This window comes from Scyliorhinus torazame, chromosome 12 (genome assembly GCF_047496885.1).
Source record: "Scyliorhinus torazame isolate Kashiwa2021f chromosome 12, sScyTor2.1, whole genome shotgun sequence".
Taxonomy (NCBI): Eukaryota; Metazoa; Chordata; class Chondrichthyes; order Carcharhiniformes; family Scyliorhinidae; genus Scyliorhinus; species Scyliorhinus torazame.
The window spans coordinates 32482748-32506041 of record NC_092718.1 but is presented as its reverse complement, the minus strand read 5'-3'; the positions used below and the strand labels follow the sequence as shown (position 1 = coordinate 32506041).

General features: G+C 42.6%; 1 protein-coding gene across 1 annotated transcript in view; it reads left to right on the top strand.

Moving 5' to 3' along the window:
• Positions 1 to 23294, top strand: part of ap4e1 (adaptor related protein complex 4 subunit epsilon 1) — an 82200-nt gene that overhangs the window by 42646 nt on the left and 16260 nt on the right. The window contains exons 12-19 of the mRNA XM_072470629.1: positions 495 to 607; positions 1020 to 1138; positions 3674 to 3976; positions 5728 to 5842; positions 14552 to 14687; positions 17232 to 17469; positions 21682 to 22287; positions 22762 to 22952. Coding sequence (XP_072326730.1) covers positions 495 to 607; positions 1020 to 1138; positions 3674 to 3976; positions 5728 to 5842; positions 14552 to 14687; positions 17232 to 17469; positions 21682 to 22287; positions 22762 to 22952 — 1821 coding nt within the window. The remainder of the gene's footprint in view (positions 1 to 494; positions 608 to 1019; positions 1139 to 3673; positions 3977 to 5727; positions 5843 to 14551; positions 14688 to 17231; positions 17470 to 21681; positions 22288 to 22761; positions 22953 to 23294) is intronic.

Genomic DNA, 23294 nt, shown 5'->3' with positions numbered 1-23294 from the left:
CTTTCTCAAGAAGTGTTCCATCGAGTAAATGGAAATGTTAGATTTAATTAAATTGTATTGCAGTTACGTACTTGTCCAGGCTTTCCCTGAAGCTAAAGTGCATTGTTGCAGATACATCAATGAAAGCATCTAGTTTGGCATTGTTAATTGTACCCACGTGTGCCAGGCATAAGAATGCAGAGCAACACTTGTATCAGTAGCAAATCTTAGCAAAAATGTGAGAATACAGTGGAACTCTCTACTATTTGGTGCTAAAAGTAGTAAAAGGGATATAAAATTAAAAATGATAATTTCAGATTAACATTTTTAAAAGCTGGCAAATTAGAAAATTGTCTCTCTTTGATACATTATTCAGTACAACTTTATATTGAAATGTACTGTTCCCATTTCTCCCAACCTCTCTTTGTACCCCCCACTTTGCGCGTGCACGCAAATCTGTGTTGCTGAAATAGCTCCATTTTGGGTTTAATTTCTGTCCTTGACAACCCACAAACATATGCTCCCACCAATGAGTGGTTTATACAAACCATGAATGCCGTATTCTCAGTAGGTGGAGACATGATACCGGCAGATATTCCAAACAACTTCCTGAGGCTGCTGGCTGAAGGTAATTAAACAGCAGGATGCTGGAAAAATATCATAATTATAGATAAGCCTTAGATGGTTCTAACCTGTAACAAAGTAATTTCAGTTAATTAATTGCTCTTTTGATGCCATGACTTCTGCATGGCAGTGGAAAAAGCTTTCAAATTCGGACTGATTTCTGTTTATCTTTTTCATTTCTGACACACTCCACGGTAGTCACCCTAACAAACCCATTAAAATTGTTTTTTTTTTAAAGTAAATATGCTTATCTATGTGTGTAGTTTGTAATATATGCTGTTCAATTATGTATGGTTGACTACATTGATGATTTGTTCCAAAGGTGGCTCTTGAAGGTATATTTTGTAGAAAATGTTTACAACATTTAATATTTAATGTTCTAATATTTAAAATGCAACTTTTTTTAAACCCTCTAGGATTTGATGACGAAGTGGAAGACAAACAGCTGAGGCTTTATGCAGTGAATTCCTATCTTGCCCTTTTGGAAAAGAATAACATTCACTATCCTCAGAGATTCCTGCAGGTTATGAGCTGGGTAAGACTGCAGCTAAAATTAATTGAGTAGGTGAGCGGATCGGCAGTGTACGGATCTTGAGGGCACGTATTGTGCTATCAACCACGTTCTGAAATACTTATCAGGGAAACTGAACTGATTAGAAGTGGCTACCAGTGACAGTGAAACAATTACCGGTCTTGTATGGACTGATGGCAGACTGGTTGACTGATTGACATAACAATTCCAACTTGAATTTAATAGCCCAGAGACCCGACACTCGTTGTTTGCGTGGCAGGCATTCTAGCTGCCTGCGAGAAAAAGCATTTATGAACTGGATGTATTTTGTTTCCTCTATTCTTTAATGGATATGGCGTTGCTGGCAAGGCCAGCGTTTGCTCAACCCTAATAACCCTTGCAGAGAGTGTCACGCTAGACCATTTCAGAGGGCAGTTAAGATTCAATCACATTGCTGTGGGTCCAGAGTCACATGTAGGCCAGACCAGGTCAGGGCAGCAGATCTCCTTCCCTCAAGGACATTAGGGAATCAGATGGGTTTTTACGACAGTCAGTGATAGTTTGTCACCATTACGGAGACCAGCTTTCTATTCCAGGTTTATTAAGTGGATTAAAATTCTACCAGCTGCCATGGTGGGATTTGAGCCCATGTCCTTAGAGCATTAGCCCAGGACTCTGGATTATGAGTCCAATGGCATTACCGCTTTGCCACCATCTCCCTTTGATTTGTATAATTTATATAATTTCTTCATTGGCTAATTGTACACAGGGATAAAACCATAAGACATGTGAGCAGAGTTAGGCCATTCTGCTTATCGGGCCTGCTCCGCCATTCAATCATGGCTGATATGTTTCTCATCTCCATTCTCCTGCCTTGTCCTCATAACCCCTGATCCCCTTATTAGTCAACAACCTATCAAAGACGCTCAGCGATCTGGCCTCCACAGCCTTCTGCGGCAAAGAGTTCCACAGATTCACCACACCTGGCTGAAGAAATTCCTCCTCCTCCAGTCTGGGGCTACGCCTTTGGGCTCTAGTTTTTCCTACAAGTGGAAACATCCTCTCCACGTTCACTCTATCCAGGCCTCTCCGTATCCTGTGAGTTTCAATAAGATCCACCTCATCCTTCTAAACTCCAAACAACGAGTTCAGACCCAGAGTCTTCAACTGCTCATATGACAAGCTCCTCATTCTAGTGATCATTCGTCTGAACCTTCTCTGGACTCTTTCCAAGGCCAGCACATCCTTCCTTAGATACGGGCCCAAAACTGCTCACAATATTCCAAATGGGATCTGTCCAGAGCTTTATCAAGCCTCAGAAGTAGATCCCTGGTCTTGTATTCTAGCCCTCTCGACATGAATGCTAACATTGCATTTGACTTCCTAAATGCTGTCTGACCCTGCACGTGAACCTTAAGAGAATCTCGAACTAGGACTCCTAAGTCCCTTTATGCCACTCACCTAGCCTGTCCAATCCTTCTGCAGCACCACCCGCCCCCCGCTTCCTCAATACTACCTGTCCCTCTGCATATCTTTGCATCATCTGGAAACTTAGCAACAGTGCCTTCTGTTCCTCCTTCCAGATTATTAATGTAAATTGTGAAAAGTTGACGTCCCAGCATAGACCCCCTGAGGCACACCACTAGTCACCGGCTGCCATCCTGAAAGAGATCCCTTTATCCCCACTCTCTGTCTTCTGCCAGTCAGCCAATCCTCTAACCATGCCACTATCTTATCCTTAACACCACGGGCTCTTAACTTTAATACAACCTCCTATGCGGCACCTTGTCAAAGCACCTTCTGGAAATATAAATAGATCACATCCACTGGTTCTCCTTCGTCTAACTAGTCCTGTGTTTGCTTAAAACATCTGTAAACTCAAGTGAACATTTCTACAACCTGCTCAAATAATTTTTATGCTCACTTACTTTTACCAGTTTTCTCCTACTGAAGGAGTTGACTACTTATTGGGATACAGTTCCAAAGTCATGGATGCCTAGTCATGTGGACCATAACATTTATTATACTGCCTAGTTGACCACAGCATTTCCAGGTGGGCTGGATGGATACCACTTGGGAGCAGGACAGTTTTGTCGCTACCTAACCCAGGTGATGTTAATGCCACTTGTAGTCTACGTACTGCAATCCTGCCTGAGATTGAATAAAGCAACATAGACTAGTGGGCCCTGCCTCAATCTTGCAGTACATCTACCTGGATGAGCTTCCTGGGCTATTATAAGAACTTGCACTTTATATCCATTGCCCTTTTTGAACCACAGTCAGAACCTGTATGTCCTGCCTCTGTCACTTCATGTCACATGCAAGGGATATTGGTATACAACGTATGCGTGGAGACATACAGAATTGTGCTAAGACACTGGCTGGGGTTTTATGACCATAGGTGTGATGCCGCCTGTTCATTTTAATGGGCTTTGATCAAGAAATCTGTGACAGAACATTTGTAAGTCTTAAAAATAAAAGCACTTTAGAAACCATGAACATTCATTTCACACTCCGCATTTAGTTACTTGTAATATTTTTGTGTCTCACATGTATCAGGTGCTGGGAGAGTATTCCTACCTCAAAACAGAAGCCAAAGCAGAAGACATCATACAGAGCCTACATTATTTACTCGGGAAGTGCTCTGCAAGCTTAGAAACAAAAGCCTGGATTTTCAGTGCAATTACCAAACTCTTTCGCCTGACACTGAATGTCAAAGTGCTGCCTGAAGTCCTGCAAAACTATGGCAATTCAATGGATTCTTGTTTGAGACAATGCTCTTTTGAATTGAAGCAGCTTGTTGAGGACAAAGAGATAATGAACACAGTTTTACCTCTGGATGAAAGTTGCAATGATATAGTGGTAAGTCCCTGATGGTAACGTTTGTTAACAAAAGTATAATATGTTTATGATGTGGAGATGCCGGCGTTGGACTGGGGTGGGCACAGTAAGAAGTCTTACAACACCAGGTTAAAGTCCAACAGGTTTGATTCGAATCACTAGCTTTCGGAGCTGTGAAACCAACCTGTTGGACTTTAACCTGGTGTTGTAAGACTTCATAATATGTTTAGGTAGGGCTAAAACAACTGAATATGAGCTAATCCTTGAAAGTGCAGAGGAAATAATTGTTTTGTTAAAAAGCAGTGTCCAGCTTCCTTGTTCATAGAGTCATAGAATTTACAGTGCAGAAGGAGGCCATTTGGCCCATCGAGTCTGCACCGGCCCTTGGAAATAGCACCCTGCCTAAGCCCACCCCTCCACACAATCCCCGTAACCCAGCAACTCCACCCAACCTTTTTGGATACTAAGGGAAATTTAGCAGGTCAATCCACCTAATCTGCACATCTTTGGACTGTGGGAGGAAACCAGAGCACCCGGAGGAAACCCACGCACACACTGGGAGAAGTGCAAACTCCGCACAGACAGTGACCCAAGCCAGGAATTGACCCTGGAGCTGTGGAGCAACTGTGCTAACCACTGTGCTACTATGCCCCCCCCTATTGTTGCCTCAATTCCGACGTGCCGTTCTTGGTGGGTCTCAGATATGATCCCTAAACCATACTTGACCAGGCAAATCTGGCATTGGTTTAATGTCCCGGCTGAAATATGGCACCTCTTGCAATGCGGTGCTGCTAGCCTGCTTAGGTCCTGGAGCGAGGCTTGAGCTCATGGGCTTTTTATTTGAGAGGTGCATGCTAATCACTGTGACAAGTTGACAGCGTTTACCTTTGGCCTCTGGGTATGGCACACCAGCCCCTATTCTTACTCCAGAAACTAAGGAAATTCAGCATGTCCACATTGACTCTTAACCAATTTTTGCAGATGCACCATTGAAAGCACCCCATCTAGCTGCGTCATAGTTTGGCATGGCAACTGCTTGGCGCAAGACTGTAAGAATCTACCAAGAGTTGTGAACATAGCCCAATCCATCATGCAAACCCGCCTCCTATCCATTGACTGTCTACACCTCCTGCTGCTTTGGGAAAGTGGGCAGCGTAATCAAAGACCTCTCCCACCCGGGTTATTCTCTTTTCCAACCTCTTCCATTGGGCAGAAGATAGAAAAGTCTGAAAGCGTGCACTAACAGATTCAAAAACAGCTTTCTCCCTGCTGTTACCAGTCACTTGGCTCTTCTGGACTGAACTGATCTCTTTACGTATCTTCTCTACTGTTGTTGCGCTGTGTTCCATGTGCTTCACCCAATGTCTATATCAATGTATTTTCATTGTTTTTTTTATCGTACGTCCTATGTTTTTCCTAGTATGGAACGATCTGCCTGGACTGTATGCAGAACAATACTTTCCACTGTACCTCAGTACACATGATAATAAATCTAATCTAATCTGGAATTGGGGGTGGTGGAATCAGTGGGGGTTCTTGCTCCTCACAATTATCTGGCTGTTCCTGTTGGACATTCATTGAGATTATCCGGTCAGGACATGATTGAAGAAACTGCTGACCTCCGCTTTGTGGGAAGGGGAAATTTAAAAGATTTCTGTTGAGCTTTAGGTTGTAAAGTTTTTACTAACTTTCAATTCTACATGCAGATATAACTTTCAGCTAGAAAAGTGTGTCTATGCAATTTCATAAGCAGGTTTGTTTTGCTTACTTAGGTTGATGCTTCATTATCTTTTCTTGATGGTTTCGTTGCTGATGCCTTGGGGCATGGAGCTGCACCTTATAAGCCACATCATCAAAGACAGGAAGAGAGGTTGTCACAAGAGAAAGGTAAAAGAAAATCCAATTTTTATGGTGAGTTGGTAGAGCAGTGGAAATGATGCACTAATTTGGAGATATTGAGGCTTGTGTTCAATTGCATGAAAAGTGGATTTCTAATCTCTGCGAGATGCTTGGTGAAACCCTGAGTCATCAGGCATTTCCCATAGTAAGAAGGAGGCATTAAAAATACTGGTGGGATCAGTGAAAGATGGCTTAATTATATGTGATAGGAGTCATGATCAGCATCCCAGGAGACAAACGTAATGTCTGCTTATAGAGCCATGTATGAATTGAGAAGTGCAGAGAATATGATGCTATGGAGCCTGATGTGGGGAAAATACATTCAATTTGGTGATTCATGCTATTAGCAGGCTGATTCCTGGGATGGCGGGACTGACATGAGGAGCGACTAAATCGGTTAAGATTATATTCATTGGAGTTTAGAAGAGTGAGAGGGGATCTCATAGAAACTTACAAAAATCTAACAGTTTTAGACAGGGTAGATTCAGAAAGAAAGTTCCCGATGGAAGGGGAGTCCAGAACTAGGGGCTATAGTTTGAGGATAAGGGATAAACCTTTAAGGACTGACGTGAGGAGAAATTTCTTCACTTAGAGAGTGGTAAATCTGTGGAATTCGCTGCCACAAAAAGTAGTTGAGGCCAAAACGTTGTGTAGTTTCAAGAAAGAATTAGAATTGCTCTTGGGGCTAAAGGGATCAAGGAATATGGCGGGGAAAGGCGGGATCAGGGTATTGAACTTGGTCAGCCATGATCATAATGAATGGCGGAGCAGGCTCGAAGGGCCGAATGGCCTCCTATTTTCTGTCTGTCTTTGTTTGCTCTGAAAGGGTGCATGGTCATTGTGAACTGGGTGCTTGGTCTGCCTGTGGGGAAACCACTACGGCAGGAATTTATGATCAATGATTGTTGAAAATCCAAATGACACTTGACATTTCTTTGCTTTTAGCTTCCCATTTTTAGAATATAAATAGACTTGAACTGAACTAGAATTCATAATTCATGATATAAAAATATAAAATTACCCAGGGAAGCACGAGACTGGTTCCATCTAGAAATGTGCCCTTAATGTACCATCGGTCTCTGGATTTTCCCTTCAGACCTGCATGTCTCCAGTACAAGTAAAGGAATGTGTGTACTTGCCACTGAAGATAGAAAGCTGATTTCACATATTAGAGTTGTTTTTGTGTTGTCAGCTTTTTGGTGTTGCTACTTTGGCATAGACACATTTTTTGGAATAGTTCTGTCACAAAATCTTTTATGTTCAATGGATTAACAGCGCCATAGTTGTAAAGGTTTATTGATGAATAGGTTCTTTTGATACACAGGTCATGCTGCAGTAATCTCGCAGAATGAACAGTCATTGGGACTAGGAGCTTTGCCACTTCCCCCTTAGCTGTTTGTTGATGGAAGTGGAGGACAACGTTTTTGACTTGTTTTATTTTTTGACATCTGTTATAACTCACTGTGATAGGATTTACTGATACAGATGTTAGCGATGCATAACAGCTGGCGAAGTGGAGAGGTGAGGAAACATGGATAAATATCCCATTATACCCGGGTAACATTAATGATCTTAAACCCAGATCATGCCCTTTTTAATTAAATGATTTGTATGGTCTTTGAGTTGGTGAGCAGCACTATATATAATGCAGTGAATTCCTTATGATTAGAATCTTTATAATAACTCTTAGGGAATCACTAGCTTGATAGAGTTTTTCGAGGAGGTCACTAAGATGATTGATGCAGGTAGGGCAGTGGATGTTGTCTATATGGACTTCAGTAAGGCCTTTGACAAGGTCCCTCATGGTAGACTAGTACAAAAGGTGAAGTCACACGGGATCAGGGGTGAGCTGGCAAGGTGGATACAGAACTGGCTAGGTCATAGAAGGCAGAGAGTAACAATGGAAGGATGCTTTTCTAATTGGAGGGCTGTGACCAGTGGTGTTCCACAGGGATCAGTGCTGGGACCTCTGCTCTTTGTAGTATATATAAATGATTTGGAGGAAAATGTAACTGATCTGATTAGTAAGTTTGCAGACGACACAAAGGTTGGTGGAATTGCGGATAGCGATGAGGACTGTCAGAGGATACAGCAGGATTTAGATTGTTTGGAGACTTGGGCGGAGAGATGGCAGATGGAGTTTAATCCGGACAAATGTGAGGTAATGCATTTTGGAAGGTCTAATGCAGGTAGGGAATATACAGTGAATGGTAGAACCCTCAAGAGTATTGAAAGTCAAAGAGATCTAGGAGTACAGGTCCACAGGTCATTGAAAGGGGCAACACAGGTGGAGAAGGTAGTCAAGAAGGCATACGGCATGCTTGCCTTCATTGGCCGGGGCATTGAGTATAAGAATTGGCAAGTCATGTTGCAGCTGTATAGAACCTTAGTTAGGCCACACTTGGAGTATAGTGTTCAATTCTGGTCGCCACACTACCAGAAGGCTTTAGAGAGGGTGCAGAAGAGATTTACCAGAATGTTGCCTGGTATGGAGGGCATTAGCTATGAGGAGCGGTTGAATAAACTCGGTTTGTTCTCACTGGAACGAAGGAGGTTGAGGGGAGACCTGATAGAGGTCTACAAAATTATGAGGGGCATAGACAGAGTGGATAGTCAGAGGCTTTTCCCCAGGGTAGAGGGGTCAATTACTAGGGGGCATAGGTTTAAGGTGAGAGGGGCAAGGTTTAGAGTAGATGTACATGGCAAGTTTTTTTACGCAGAGGGTAGTGGGTGCCTGGAACTCGCTACCGGAGGAGGTGGTGGAAGCAGGGACGATAGTGACATTTAAGGGGCATCTTGACAAATACATGAATAGGATGGGAATAGAGGGATACGGACCCAGGAAGTGTAGAAGATTGTAGTTTAGTCGGGCAGCATGGTCGGCACGGGCTTGGAGGGCCGAAGGGCCTGTTCCTGTGCTGTACATTTCTTTGTTCTTTGTTGTTCTTTGTAATACTGGATCTTCATCAATCCCTGTTCAGAAGATTTTTTGTGGTCATCACTGGCGTTTGCTGCCCATCCCTAATTGCTCTTGAACTGAGTGGCTGTTTTAGAGGGCAGTTAAAAGTCAACCACATTATTGTGAGCCTGGAGTCACATAGCTGACAGGAGCCACAAATAGGTCAGGCATGGTAAGGGTGTCAGATTTTCTTCCCTAAAGGGCATTAGTAAGCCAGATTTTAAAAAATATGACAATCAATCATAGTTTCATGGTCACCATCACTGAGACCCCCTTTATATTCCAGATTTGAATTAAATAGAAGTTCCACCAGCTGCCGTGGTGTGATTTGAACGTATGTCCCCAGAGCACTAACCCAGTGGCACTCCCACAATGCCAGTGTCCACTAGTTAATTGAATATTACATTATATATCTTCACAACGTTCAGAATGTAAGGTTTATTTTAAAATGCTCAGCAGAAAACAAGACTGCAATTTTTAATTCAAGTTTGTCCTGCCGTCTAGACAAGTGAAATTGTCGTCCTGTCTTGCGTGTGTCCAGTGCAATCCTGGGAAAGGAGGGCATGGAGCTATGGCTGAAATTATTTAACAGGTGAAGAGTTCAGTTGGGAGGTTATGAAGAGGATGAGATAGTTATCATTACTTAATTTTGCTGGGGGGAAAAAGTGAAACTGAACTCTAAATTTAATCGAAGATTTTTAAAACTCTTCCACCTCCCACCCTTGCCCACAACCACCCTGGGCCTGACAGAAACTACAGTAGTTGAAATGGTTGAAGGAAAGCCAGTTATTCACCCACTCTAATTCCACTGCCTTCCCACCCTATCCCGTCCGCCACCTCCAATGGCAAGCCTGATCTACAGTTTTAATTTGAGGCTGGTGGCGACAGCAGTGAAGTTTACATTGTCAAGCCAAACCTGTGTTGGGGGTTAATGCTGCAACCGTGGTCCAGAATAGGCCCCTTTCACCCAAGTAAGCTTTTTCGCAGAAGGAAATCCTGGGCCTCTCTTGTCCCAGGGTTACCCTCCCAGTTGCAGCCAGATCACCATCTTTCTTTCTCATTCCCCCACCTTCAACGTACTGCTGGGGCTCAAGCCCTAACTGTGGCCTCCTGCTGCTAAATTAGCATTAAGATTGATTGGGCCAGGGACGGCACGGGGGCACAGTGGTTAGCACCGCTGCCTCACGGCCCTGAGGACCTGGGTTCGATCCTGGCCCCGGGTCACTGTCCGCGTGGATTTTGCACATTCTCCTCGTGTTTGCATGGGTCTCACCCCCACAACCCAAAAGATGTGCAGGGTAGGTAGATTGGCCATGCTAAATTGCCCCTTAATTGGGAAAAAATAATTGGGTACTCTAAATTTATTTAAAAAATGATCAATTGGGCCTTCCCATCCCGCTGTGTGGCTGCCCACTTTGGAGTCTGTCCATTTTAAGTCAGGGCTGATATTGTTGGTCTTATTGAAGTGTATGTTCATTTTGATCATTTCCGATTGTTTAATATTTTTATTGTTTGCCATCTTATTTTGCTGAAGAGCCATTTGTGTAAATTCTGATCATTTATTTTTGCACGCTGAAGGGAGCAGCCTGATGTGGGAAAATATTCTCAATTTGGTGCTTCCCAATCAATGAAACCTGCTGCCTCATTTGGACTTTCTCATAGTTCAGATATGTTCACCATTGCTCCACTACACCGAGTGGTAAGAAGCTCTCCCTCTGTCCCCTGCCTTTACAAAATACCTAAAAGACCTAAGGCTCCCTGCATTCCTACCACACTAGATACCCAAAGCTGTTAAAATTGAATTTCCAAATTACCACTATCCGCTGCTTTCCTGCTGTAACCAAAAATTATTGACGATGGTTCATTGCTTTTACTAGTTCTGTAAATTGTAATAATATTGTACATTGGTGAATTGTTGAATCTCAAGTTGCGTGGGCATTTTGTTATCTCTGGTCAAAGCTTTTATATAATGATAATATTTTGAAAAATGAAATCCGATTGCTTTAAGAGGGCGGACTGGTCAGGGCTAGGTCTGACTCATGCTTGAAAAGGTGACGCACAGACAGGCTTGCAGATAGCATTTACGTTTCATCCACTTTAATACGTTTCAGATTTAAAATCTTTGGCCTATTACATAAATGCCCTTGAAATCAATTATGCCTCAGCGGAAAAACAATCTTTTTCAAGCCCTCGATGATTTACTTTTGAGAAATTGCTTATTAGTTTAACAACCGAACCTACCTCCAGCAATAAATGCTTAGGCTAGACAGTAATGTCAGACATACGCTTGGCATTTGAGCGATTAGCTTTCTCCTCAAAATGTTTAGTCCACCCTTCTCTTCAGTAAGGTAGTTAATGCGTAGTCACTATTTGTTTGCACAACCAAGGACGCTGGGGACTGAAGATCAGCCTTGGGATGTGAATCACCTGAGCTAGGGGCAGAAAGGAAAGAACTACTTGTGTTCATGTAGCTGAAAGACATAAAATACTTTTTTCGGACTGTTACACAGGCCAATCTAGCAACTATTCTTTAGAACCAACCCGTATCCTACAAGGAACATTAGAGATCACTTGGTTTTAATGAAAGGTGAGCAGCCTTCAACTGGTCTAATCAATACCATAAATATAGGGCAGAATCCTAACAGAATTTGACAAAGTGCCAGGCTCAGACTGAAACTGATGTTTAATTGTCCAGTTGCACAGCCTAGCTTTCTCTCCAAACACTAAGCCTCTTGGAGCCCAAACATGAGTGGGCCGTCACTCTGGGGCAGGCCTCAGAGCCAGCGACTGGCTCCACAGATATTGGGGTGCCAGCTTTAAAGGGCTCCCCCGACATTACTGCAGCCCAACTGCCCCCCCCCCCCCCAGCAGAAGTATAGATGACCCCCCCTCCCCCCATGGGGCTCCCACTAGGGTCCAGCCCTGGCACTGCCACCTGGCACAGGTTGACTTTGTGCCAGCAAGGGGATATGTCCTCCCGCCTGGGGAGGGGGAGAGAGAAAACTTAGGGGACTGTGCCGTGGAGAGATCCCCTTGACTGCTTCTCGACTGGCCAAACCTGCTGTGAACCTTGCCACGTCAGCAAGGTATGAAGTGGTGGTGGGGGGTTGCTAATAAGATTTTAATTGATGTGAATATGTTAAAATGTGGCTCACGTCATTTGTACGTGTCAACCTCGAAGTTGCTGGCGAGGGCGGGGATAATCTGGAAAGGCAATCTCTCCATCGAGAATCGCGTTTCACGATTCGCGTGGAATTTTCTGTCTGTGCCGCCAATCCCACACATGGCTAGTGCCGGGCTCCGAATCACCCCATCATTAATTTTTCAACCTTTTGATTACAGTAATGCTTGGTCACCTTGCTCCTCTTCAGGGTACAGATTGTACCATTTGTAACCAACCCTTGACTTTGCTCTCTAATCATGCCAACTTAATGCTTAACTATCTCTTGGTTAGGAGCATGTTGAAAAATTAACAAACACTTGTTATTGAAAAGCAGTTTAACTTCGAGCAGAAGGTGTAGTGTTCTCGACTACTTTGCGTGGTTAATACTCATTAGCCAATGAATTGTGGGCCATGTTATGTGGATTTTGTTTTGAGGCCAGAAGTTAGCTTTGCCAAATTAAACTATTCTGCTAACTTTTAATGTTTTAAAAAAATGTTTTTAAAAATTAAAGCATCATTCATCTTTTTGATAGACCCAACCTTGGAAATGGGAGCTGGCTGATTCTGGCCTCTGGTAGGTCTGCTTTTGGCCATTGTCACTTTGGCTGCCCTCGGTTTCAGCTACTCCTTCAGCTGCTTGGCTAAAATCAGGCCCTCATTGGTGGCAGAATCAAGGATGCAAAACCATGCTCTGAGCTCTGCCTTGATGTCCAATTAGTCAGTTGCGAGGTGGGAGTGAGACTGTGACAGGAAAAACAGTATTTGATTAATAATCTCTTCAGGAAATAATCATGTAAGAAAGACTGAGGGTGTTGCCTTCATCAAATGAATTACCTTTGGAACAGGTGCTGGTGGCGAGGTTTTGAAATTAGGATTAGGTTGGATAGCTCTTCCATGGCACAGAAACAATGGGCCAAATGGTCTCCTTCAATGCACTATGTTGCTAGGTTACAGATCAGAATCACAGCCTTCAAATGTAATTTCAGATTTTGTTTACAGAGATGGGAATTAGACTTTTTTTAAATTCTGAGATCTTGCTCATTTTTGTAAAATAAATTGAGTATCCAATTCTCTTTTTCCAATCAAAGGGCAATTTAGCGTGGCCAATCCACCTACCCTGCGCATCTTTGGGTTGTGGGGGTGAGACCCACGCAGACACGAGGAGAATGTGCAACTCCACACGGACAGTGACCCGGGGCCGGGATCGAACCCGTGAGGCAGCAGTGCTAGCCACCGTGCCGCCCTGAGATCTTGCTCAACTTGTCGTTTAGAAAGACTTCTGACTAACGTTTATATGGCCTGTACAATATTTCTCCGAAACGTTAAGTGCTTCATGTGAGTTTGCAGCTGCCATTATTATGCAAGCAGACATGGCAGCCATCCTACCTATGGGTTGGATTGCAAAAACATTAGCGAGTTGAATGACACTTTCATCTGTTTATTGGCGCCATTGGCCATTTAAAAAATGTTGACCTAAAGACAGGGAGAGTTCCTTGCTTTCTTTTGGGCCTCGGCTATATATCCCATTTAAATGAGTTATGTCATTGCCCAGGACGTGTGTTCTCACGTGACCATACTGGTTTTTATTTTCCCTTTCTGGGAGGAAGTGAAATTGCACTGGCGTTGTTAATATGCTAGCATTTATTTTGCATTTGTGTTCGCTCAAGTGGTGAAGCGGTCTTGCTGGAGAATAAGCAATCTTCATTTAAACCTATTGACAGTAACAAAATGCTCCAGTTGTAGCAGAAGCTGGAGTCGGGAACTGCTCCCCTAAATTATTCAGACAAAGGGATTATATTGCATCAAACTAATGGCCCCAGAAATTGATGGATCTGTGCCGTTAATATGAATTGATCTTGAGGCTGGCCATTCAAGTCTTAAGGACCCTCGCAATGAAATGATTTATGATCCTGACATGCCATCCAACCTTGGAATCGCCAAACTGGAGAATCACTCCCATAGGTAATAAATTGTTCCGAGAGGTTTTTAACAATTAAAATATATATTCTGAGAATTTTTTCTGTTTCTTTTGTCTCCCTCATTCCACTCTTCCTTCCCCTCTTTTTAATTCTCGTTCTGTATCTAGTTTGACTCTGAATTGGCCCTGTTTCTTTCTCTGTTGTTGGGTCTGGATCTTTCTGAATCTTTAAATTTCACGGTCAGAGAGAGAGAGAGACCATTGGACCTGGTGTTCATGAGGCTCAGACGTCCCATTCATATTGTCTGCTGCAATGCATTTTGTGCAGACTATTAAATTAATTTGTTGAGAGAGAGCACCCCCAAGTGGCAAACTGGAATTGAAACATATGTCATCAGGAAATACTGTGCAATGGAGTGAAAAGAATCGTCAAATCAAATCTAGTAAAGGTCGTTCGTGACCGTGTTTAAATGCTGGGTTAGTGAACATTGGAACAGGAAATAGTGAATATTTCCTGTAGCAAGAGCAAATGCGGGGAAAGATGTTTTTCATTTTGTTCTGAATAATTTAACTTTATCCAGATTTGCTTGATGGCTACATTATTCTGTTTAAAAAGCTATTGCACAAATTGAAAAATGTGATTTTATTTTGCTGCAGTGTTGAACTTTGAACCGTATGGGCTGTCTTTTGCTACAAGCCCACAGATCTCCAGTGTTACAGGAAGGCAGTCTCCAACAGGATTATCCTTCAATTCGGAGATTTCTTGCAACAGCACAGAAGCTGGATTAAAAGAGTAAGTTTAGGCTATTTAGGTAAATATCAGCAGTTGGAAGAACAAATGCTGTTTGTTTAGTGTGTGTGCTAGGATCATTCCTTGGGAATATTCATCCCGGTTTCCCAATCGTATCTCTACTCAGCTTGACGATGCACTGATTTGTCACTTGCTGAGTGCTATTTTAATCATCCACTGCTAAATTAATTTGGAATAGTTGCAAATGCCAATCAACATTTTCTTCTCGGAAATGGAAGGTCTAGGATTTACTTAGCACCTTTCTCTGCTTCAGGATGTTCAGAAGTGATATACAATCAAGTAAATGTTTTTGAAGCCTACTCATTGTTAGATTATAGGTAAACCAGGCTATCCCCAATTTGTGCACATAAATGGCCCATAAATAGCAATAAAGAATGACTAAATAATCTGTTCTAATGTTGTTTGGGACATATATAAATGGCATGAACATCAGCAGAATCCCTCTCCTCGTCAAGTAGTACCATTGGATTTTTTTATGTCTACCCGAGAGGGGTCTTGGCTTAACAGCCCCCCCCCCCCCCCCCCCGCCTCTCAAAATGACACCTCCAGCAGAGCACTCCTGCACTGCCGACCTAGATGATGTGCTCGATTCTCTGAAGCGGACTTGAATCCACACCTAAAATTGAGTTATTATTGAGACAAGGCTGACGACTAAGAAAATTACGTTGCTGTTTTCAGTTTGCAGCTTGTTATTAACCACCTTTATCAGCCTCCCCGAACAGGCGCCGGAATGGGGCGACTAGGGGCTTTTCACAGTAACTTCATTTGAAGCCTACTTGTGACAATAAGCGATTTTCATTTCATTTCATTTTCAATTCGTTATCTACATTGTGATAAGCTGCAGGCTTAATGTGATATTTCTTTGTGTGTGAGAATTAAATGTTTAAAAGCTGAGGCTTTGAGGCAATGCAACAAGAGTTGCTTCAAACATTTGAAACAACTTTTATTACATTGCAATTTGATAAGTAGAACACAATGCCGTACATGTACTTTTAATCGTATTAAAAATGTCAATCCTAACAAAACATGCCCTTTGACCTCAATGACATGACCACCAGAATTGACCATATTTACAATGCTGGTCGATCATTATAACTGGATTCAAAATGCCTGTTGCATTTGAATGTAATAAAACCACTGCAGAATGTGCAGTTATGGATGTACATTAATCATGGTAATTATGATTAATTGCCATTGGAAATACTAATTAAATAGTTTCATAGTTAATTTAGCTGAGAGATTATTCCCATGACTGCTCAGTTCCTGATTTCAATCGGGCTATTGTGGGTAATTGCTGAATGAAGGTCAGACTCTTACAATTGGGAGGGGTATAGCTGGAGGAAGAATTGTCACTTGGGCTACTGACACACTTCTGTTGATCGTCTTGGAAACAATATAGGCAAAAATCTGGTTGCAATTGCTTATCTATCTTGCGGACCCCAAAGTGGCAACTTTCCCAAAGAAGACCAATTAAAGGGTCCAATTAAAGGAAGGGCGAAGAAAGGACTTGCCTTTAAATAGCACCTCTCCCACCTTTGGGATATCATGATTGCCACCAGTGAATTACTTTTGAAGTGTAGTCACTGCAGTAGCATAGGCAAGTATAATGGCCAATTTGTGTAAAAGTTCCACAAACAGCAGTGAGATTAAAACAGAATAACTGGTTATTTGTGATCCTGGTTGAGGGCTAAATGCTGGCCAAGACTCCAGGAGAACTCCCATGCTCTTCTTTGAATAGTGCTATAGGATCTTCCATATTCACTTTTACAAGAAGCTAAGCTGTGGCTGAAATGTCCAATTTAAAAGGCGCTCTCAGTGCTGCACTTGGGTGTTAATTTCAAATCAAGTGCTTAAGTTTCTGGAGTGGGTCTTGAACCCATGGCCTCCTGACTGATGCATAAGTGCTTCCACTGAGCCAAGACTGACAAATAGCTTCAAACCCATGCTCCAAACATTAATTGTATTCCATAATGCAATTCTATAACAACCTTTTTCTTTATGCAATGAAAACCTGAAGACAGTGCACCCACTAATTGTTTTGATAGTGAGTGGGCTCTTTAAATTTTCTTCTGGGGGCTGCGCATGTGTGGAACCCAAAGCAGCCAACTTTTGTGCAGAAACTTGTGGGGTTGCTGTGTGGCAAGCTGCGAAAATTGTCAGAAAACCTTTTTTTTTTAAATTTAGAGTACCCAATTATTATTTTTTTCCAATTAAGGGGCAATTTATCATAACCAATCCACCTAACCACATCTTTTGAGTTGTGGGGGTGAAACCCACACAGACATGGGGAGAATGTGCAAACTCCCCACGGACAGTGACCTAGGGCTGGGATTCAAACCCAGGTCCTCAGCGACGCAGTCCCAGTGCTATCCACTGCACCACATGCCGCCCCTTCAGAAAACTTTTAACATTTTGTTTCTTTGTCTGAGCGGTAAACTGTCTGCAATTGTTATTTCTAACATGGTTGAATAAGGCAGCCTTAGTCACATTTTGGACAAAGCGTATTGAATTTAACCCTCTATTTAGTTCAGATAGTCTGAAACTTGATGGAGTAAAGAAAGTGTGGGGTAAGGAAGGCTATCTTCGAAAGAAGAAAGAATCCAAAGAAGAAACCGTAGCCAGTCCCAACTCAGAAAGTGACGTAACCGCAGACTTCACCTCCACAGCTGAAAAAACTGCAGGTCTTTCTGCAGAGGAGCAAGAAAAGAAGCTTTTGGCATCATCACTATTTGTCGGGTTAGGATCCAACAATTTAGTCAGTCTGGTAAGTGAACTTTAACGTTACTCTGTACAGATTAACATAAAGTAGAATTATGCCCCAAGTATGAATTACGAAAGGCCCATTAGGATCTTTCAAAGGAATTATTATCAGTCTCTTGTTTGTGTTTTTTAATGATACATGGGATAAATAATCAGCAATTAAGGCTTTGAGGGGGTGAATAAAAAACCTGCAATTTAAGGGATATTGGATTAATCCCATGTCTACGTTTGGTACCTAGTGTTATTGTCAAGCATTTTCATGGTGGATACTGTATCCACGGCCATTCTGTAACATTGGGTGTTGAGGTTTCAGTGATGGCAGTTTGGGGGCATAGTCTTTTCCCACCCCATATGTGGCTTCATTAACTCTAACTTAACTTGCTCAATGAGGAAAAAGTCGCTCCTCTCAGCTGTGCCTGACCTAAAATGTCAATTAGGGATAACTAATATTTTCAGCACATGAACTATGTGCACCTTGAGGTATCATAGAATCCCTACAGTGCAGGAGGCAGTAATTTGGCTTGAGTCTGCACCGACCCTCTGAAAGAGCACCCTAACCTAGGCCCAATCCCCCTTCTTATCCCTGTAACCCCATCGAGGGACAATTTAGCATGGCCAATCCACCTAACTTGCACATCTTTGGACTGTGGGAGGAAAGTAGAGTACCCGGAAGAAACCCACGCAGTCACGGGGAGAATGCGCAAACTCCACACAGACAGTCGCCCGCGGTCGGGATTGAACTAGGGTCCCTGGCGCTGTGAGGTAGCAATGCTAACCACTGTGCTACCGTGCCGCCCCAAGGATGATGGGGGATTGATCAGATCTTGTTGAATATAAACCCAATTTTCTTTGCTAATATGTCAGAGTTTCACCCCCATCTCCTATAAATGGTTATGATGCCAAGCTTGTTACCTGCCATTTCATCTCTTGAATGTCAAATTCACCAACATGTTCAGATCACTGGCCTGTTCAATTCTTAGACTAGTTGTGCATCATGGTTTACATGTGCAGTAAGTGGGGAGGGTCATGCATTTCTGAAACACCTTTGTGTCCTCAGGATTTCCGTGCAACAAGTGACTCCAGTCCAAAAGTAATGCATTACCTTCTGGCTCCTGTGCCAACAGTGCTGCTAATTGAGCCAAGCTATCACCATAGTAGCGAAGCTAATGTAATGGATGAGGTGAATGAATCTGACCACTTAAGAGATTGTTTTCTTTTGTGATGACTCAGCATAACCTACTGGTTAAACCCAAGAAATCATTTTGCAAAATTATGTACGGCATAAATAGTGACTCTCCTGTTTAAAATCTTCCTTGTCCAGATGAACTTTGTGCTACGCAACAACCAAAATTATGTTCTCAAATAAAACCTTTAAAGGCTATTTTTGAGGATATTGGCAGAGTTTATAACCTATGTAATCACTCCAATGGCTGGCCAAAAATCTTACTTTCACAGTTCTAGTAATTGTTAGGACTAATGCCTTGGAGTTAATGGTAAACACTCAAAGATGCTGACTGCCAAATTTTCTTTGGTATTCAAACTTCAGATGTTTGAGTGCACTAATAGGGGAATGTATAAAGACTTATCCACTTTATGGTCCATTTTTGGACGGCTGCAAAGTCTGCGTGTTATCCTCGGGTCACTGAACCTGCTTGAAATTTTGTCACATTCATTTTTGATTAATTTCATGATCTTTCAGGACTATAGTTCGTAACTATGCAGCCAGATAACAAAAACACTTTCTTTTCTGGAATCTTAATTGCTTTTAACTCCTTGTAATGTTTAAAATCATACTACCAAGAGAACATATATTTATGCATTCCATGCATGAGTGCTTTGCCTAAAGGCAGCTCCTTGACTCATTCTGAGCCCGTTTTCTTGGCAGTTTTTGTCGGTGCTGGATTGCCATCACTTTCCACTCTTGGGCATTGCAGGAAGGTAGTTCCCAGGTCTACCTCAGCCAGAAGGGGAATCAAAGTTGATGTTATTCTGAACTATATACTATCCATCCAGCCAACTAAGCAATATGTGTGTATATTTATCATAGAATTTCTCATAGAATTTACAGTGCAGAAGGAGGCCATTCGGCCCATCGAGTCTGCACCGGCTCTTGGAAAGAGCACCCTACCCAAGGTCCACACCTCCACTCTATCCCCATAACCCAGTAACCCCACCCTACACTAAGGGCAATTTTGGACATTATGGGCAATTTATCATGCCAATCCACCTAACCCGCACATCTTTGGACTGTGGGAGGAAACCGGAGCACCCGGAGGAAACCCACGCACACACGGGGAGGATGTGCAGACTCCGCACAGACAGTGACCCAAGCCGGAATCGAACCTGGGACCCTGGAGCTGTGAAGCATTTGTGCTATCCACAATGCTACCGTGCTGCCCACAATGTATGCACCTATATCGGGGTAGTCAAACCTCCTGAATCTTAGGGCTGCGTGCGATAATCTTCAGACATCCGAGAGCTGCAAAATACAGGCCACCTTTACAGACACTTTTATTATTATTGCGCACACTTCTGTGAGGAAATGAGTTCAACAAGAATGTAAGCGCAAGTATAAAAATATGAAATTCACCATAGAGTACAGCGATTCACGTGCTGAAAAGTAAAATTGAATCCATGTTCCTGTGTCCCACTACAGTAGATTTTTTTTTTACAATTTTGTTTTGTATTAAACCGTTTGCTCCGTTTCCAGACATGGGCTGCAAGTTGGAGCGAGAGTTGATTAGGGAGCCGGAGCAAATTGCACTGAGTGTCACATGACCCTTTGTAAGTCTGGCGGGAAACTACAAAAGAAATCTTGCAATGGAGCTGGAAGGAATCATTGATCTTAACCCTCCTCTTCCCAGTGCTGCTGCCTGCTCTTCAGTTTTCTCCCTCCGTGAAGCTGCCTGTGGTCAAGGTTGCAGCCAGCTGTATACCTACAATGCATGTCTCAATGGATTTCACTGCGCGAGGAATGAACCGCACTCTTGTGTGTCAAGTGCTGCATTGTCTTGCAAGTCGTAGTTTGAACACCCCGAAGCACAGTTACAAATGATAGAGAAGGGCGGCTTATGGGGCTAGGTCGGGGGAGCAGGCCCGGGTGGGTCGGTGCAGACTTGATGGGCTGAATAGTCTCCCAATAGCTTCCTGCACTATAGGGATTCTATGGTTCAAGGAAAGTCAAGTGCTGCGGGTTCAGTGGATTTTGAGGGTTAAGACCTTCATGAAACATCTGTAGGTCTTGTTGAGAATTGCATTTTCTGATCTATTATGGGGCTAGATGGGAATCCTGAGCAGCTTTACATTTTGTTATGGGATTAGCCCAATTGGAAAATCCATTCAAGACTTAAACAAAGGAGCATTTTGCATAGTGTAAATATTGCAGATAGTGCAACTGATCCAGTGAGGTTATTAATTATGATTGTTTCTGTTACTTGAGTAAATCTCCAAACTAAATCATAGTAACCAATTTTACCAATTACTGTTTTTGATACTTTTTCATTCACAAACCATTTTACTAGGCTGATGGTTGCATATCGGTGGGCAGCACGGTAGCATTGTGGATAGCACAATTGCTTCACAGCTCCAGGGTCCCAGGTTCGATTCCGGCTTGGGTCACTGTCTGTGCGGAGTCTGCACATCCTTCCCGTGTGTGCGTGGGTTTCCTCCGGGTGCTCCGGTTTCCTCCCACAGTCCAAAGATGTGCAGGTTAGGTGGATTGGCCATGCTAAATTGCCCTTAGTGTCCAAAATTGCCCTTAGTGTTGGGTGGGGTTACTGGGTTATGGGGATCGGGTGGAGGTGTTGACCTTGGGTAGGGTGCTCTTTCCAAGAGCCGGTGCAGACTCGATGGGCTGAATGGCCTCCTTCTGCACTGTAAATTCTATGATCTATATCGCACAGTCATGCATCATTTTCCATCTATTCCAAAAATTCACCAAATAATAAAAGCCTAACAAGCAACTTGAGCAATATCCCTGTAGTTTCTGTGCAACAGAAGCGTAATACTAATTATCTCGTCTGAATTTCTGATAAACTGAAAGGGACTCTTTGCTACATTGACTTTAAAAATAAATCTGAGCACCATTCTCTTACAGCACAGGAAGTGTGTTTTAGTGTGCATGCATTCACCTGAATAAGAATATTTGACTAATGCTGTTTAGCAATTTCAAGAATTTTTTAAAAATGCAACATCTACATTTCTGCAATCTTTCTAGATGGGGAAAAATCAGAGCACTACTCAGAAGTTTCGGAGAAAATCAAAAATTGTCGAGGGGCAAAATAGCTATGAAAGGACGATGAGTACACAGAAGGCAATTGCTCCACCCCTTGCTCAAATTCCAAACCTCATGGATAATGTCTTAGAAAGCTGTAATCCCTTCCAAGAAAGTAAAGCGATGCTTTTAAGGAAAACCGCATCTGACTCTGCAGAGGTCCCCACCGAGGAGCCTGCCCAAGAATCTGACGAAGCATGGAATTCAAGTAACAACTTGAAGACAATCCGAGCTGTGCCTTCAGCATCAAAGGAATCCATTTCAGGTCTATTTGCAGATGGAAATTTTGACATTGTGCAGCCTGGAAATTGTAACTCTGCCCTTGTGGCTCATGAACCGAATTCCAGTCTGTCTCCAGGTTTGCCCGTGGAATTTGCTGAACATTCTCATTCAAAGTTCGAACTCGTTTGTGCCAATGAAAATATAGCTTTGTTTTCCTGTAAAGTTTGGAAAGAGGACTGTCTGCTCATAGTCCTGTTTTTTACTAACCGCAGCAGTATAGAAGTTACCAATGCAACGGTCAACTTTGCATTAACTGATGAATTGCAGGTAAATATAATCTGGCAGTGGTGTTATGCAATTAAATTTTGGTAATTTGCTGAAGTAAAATTTTGGATAATTTGCTGAAGTTAAATTTTGGATAATTGAAGTTAAATTTTGGATAATTGAAGTTAAATTTTGGATAATTGAAGTTAAATTTTGGATAATTTGCGTTAAATTTTGGATAATTTGCGGAAGTTAAATATTGGATAATTTGCGGAAGTTAAATATTGGATAATTTGCGATGCGCTGCCTAATACCTTCATGCCAAGGAGGATTTGGGAGGAAAAGCATCTGTCCTTTTCTCAGGCTCCCCTGTGGATGAATGAACCGCAATAAGGAGGTTACTATGCGGAGGTTCACTTGCAAATCAAAAACACTTGTGTTGCACACCATCTTACCCAATCATATTTTTGTTGTTTAAATGTGATAATCCTGTGCATTTATAATTTTAGCACTATTAACGCCTTTATTATCGCACAGGCTTGCGAGAGCACAGACTTCCCTTTTCCATTGGTGGAATCCCTGGCCACTGTCAAATGTCAGCTCTGCCTGCAGATGATGAAACCTTGTGCCAGGGTGCTACTTACAGGGCACGTTACTTATCATCTAGAGACTAGTCAGCAGACCCAGGAGGAATTTGCACTGGCCCTATTCTTAACTGATTTCATCAGGTATGAGAGCAGTGTGGAGCAAAATGATTGTTTCTTTTAAATTGTTTTTTGTAACAAAATGAATTGCTGCAGTCAAAGAAATTTGCTCATTGCACTTTTGAATTCCCTTTGCAGATTTTAAGATAATGATGCATTCTATTGGGATATTTACTGAGTGTTTTTGTACTGAATTATGGAATTGTTAAGGCGACGAAGGAGGCCATTTGGCGTATCATGTCTGCATATGCTCTCCAAATGAGCCTCATGATTTAGTGTCATTCACCCCCCCCCCCCAACCCCAAGTCTCCAGCTTCTCCCGTCCGCTGCCTCTTGTAAAACTCCTCCTCCCAACCTCGGTTCCTT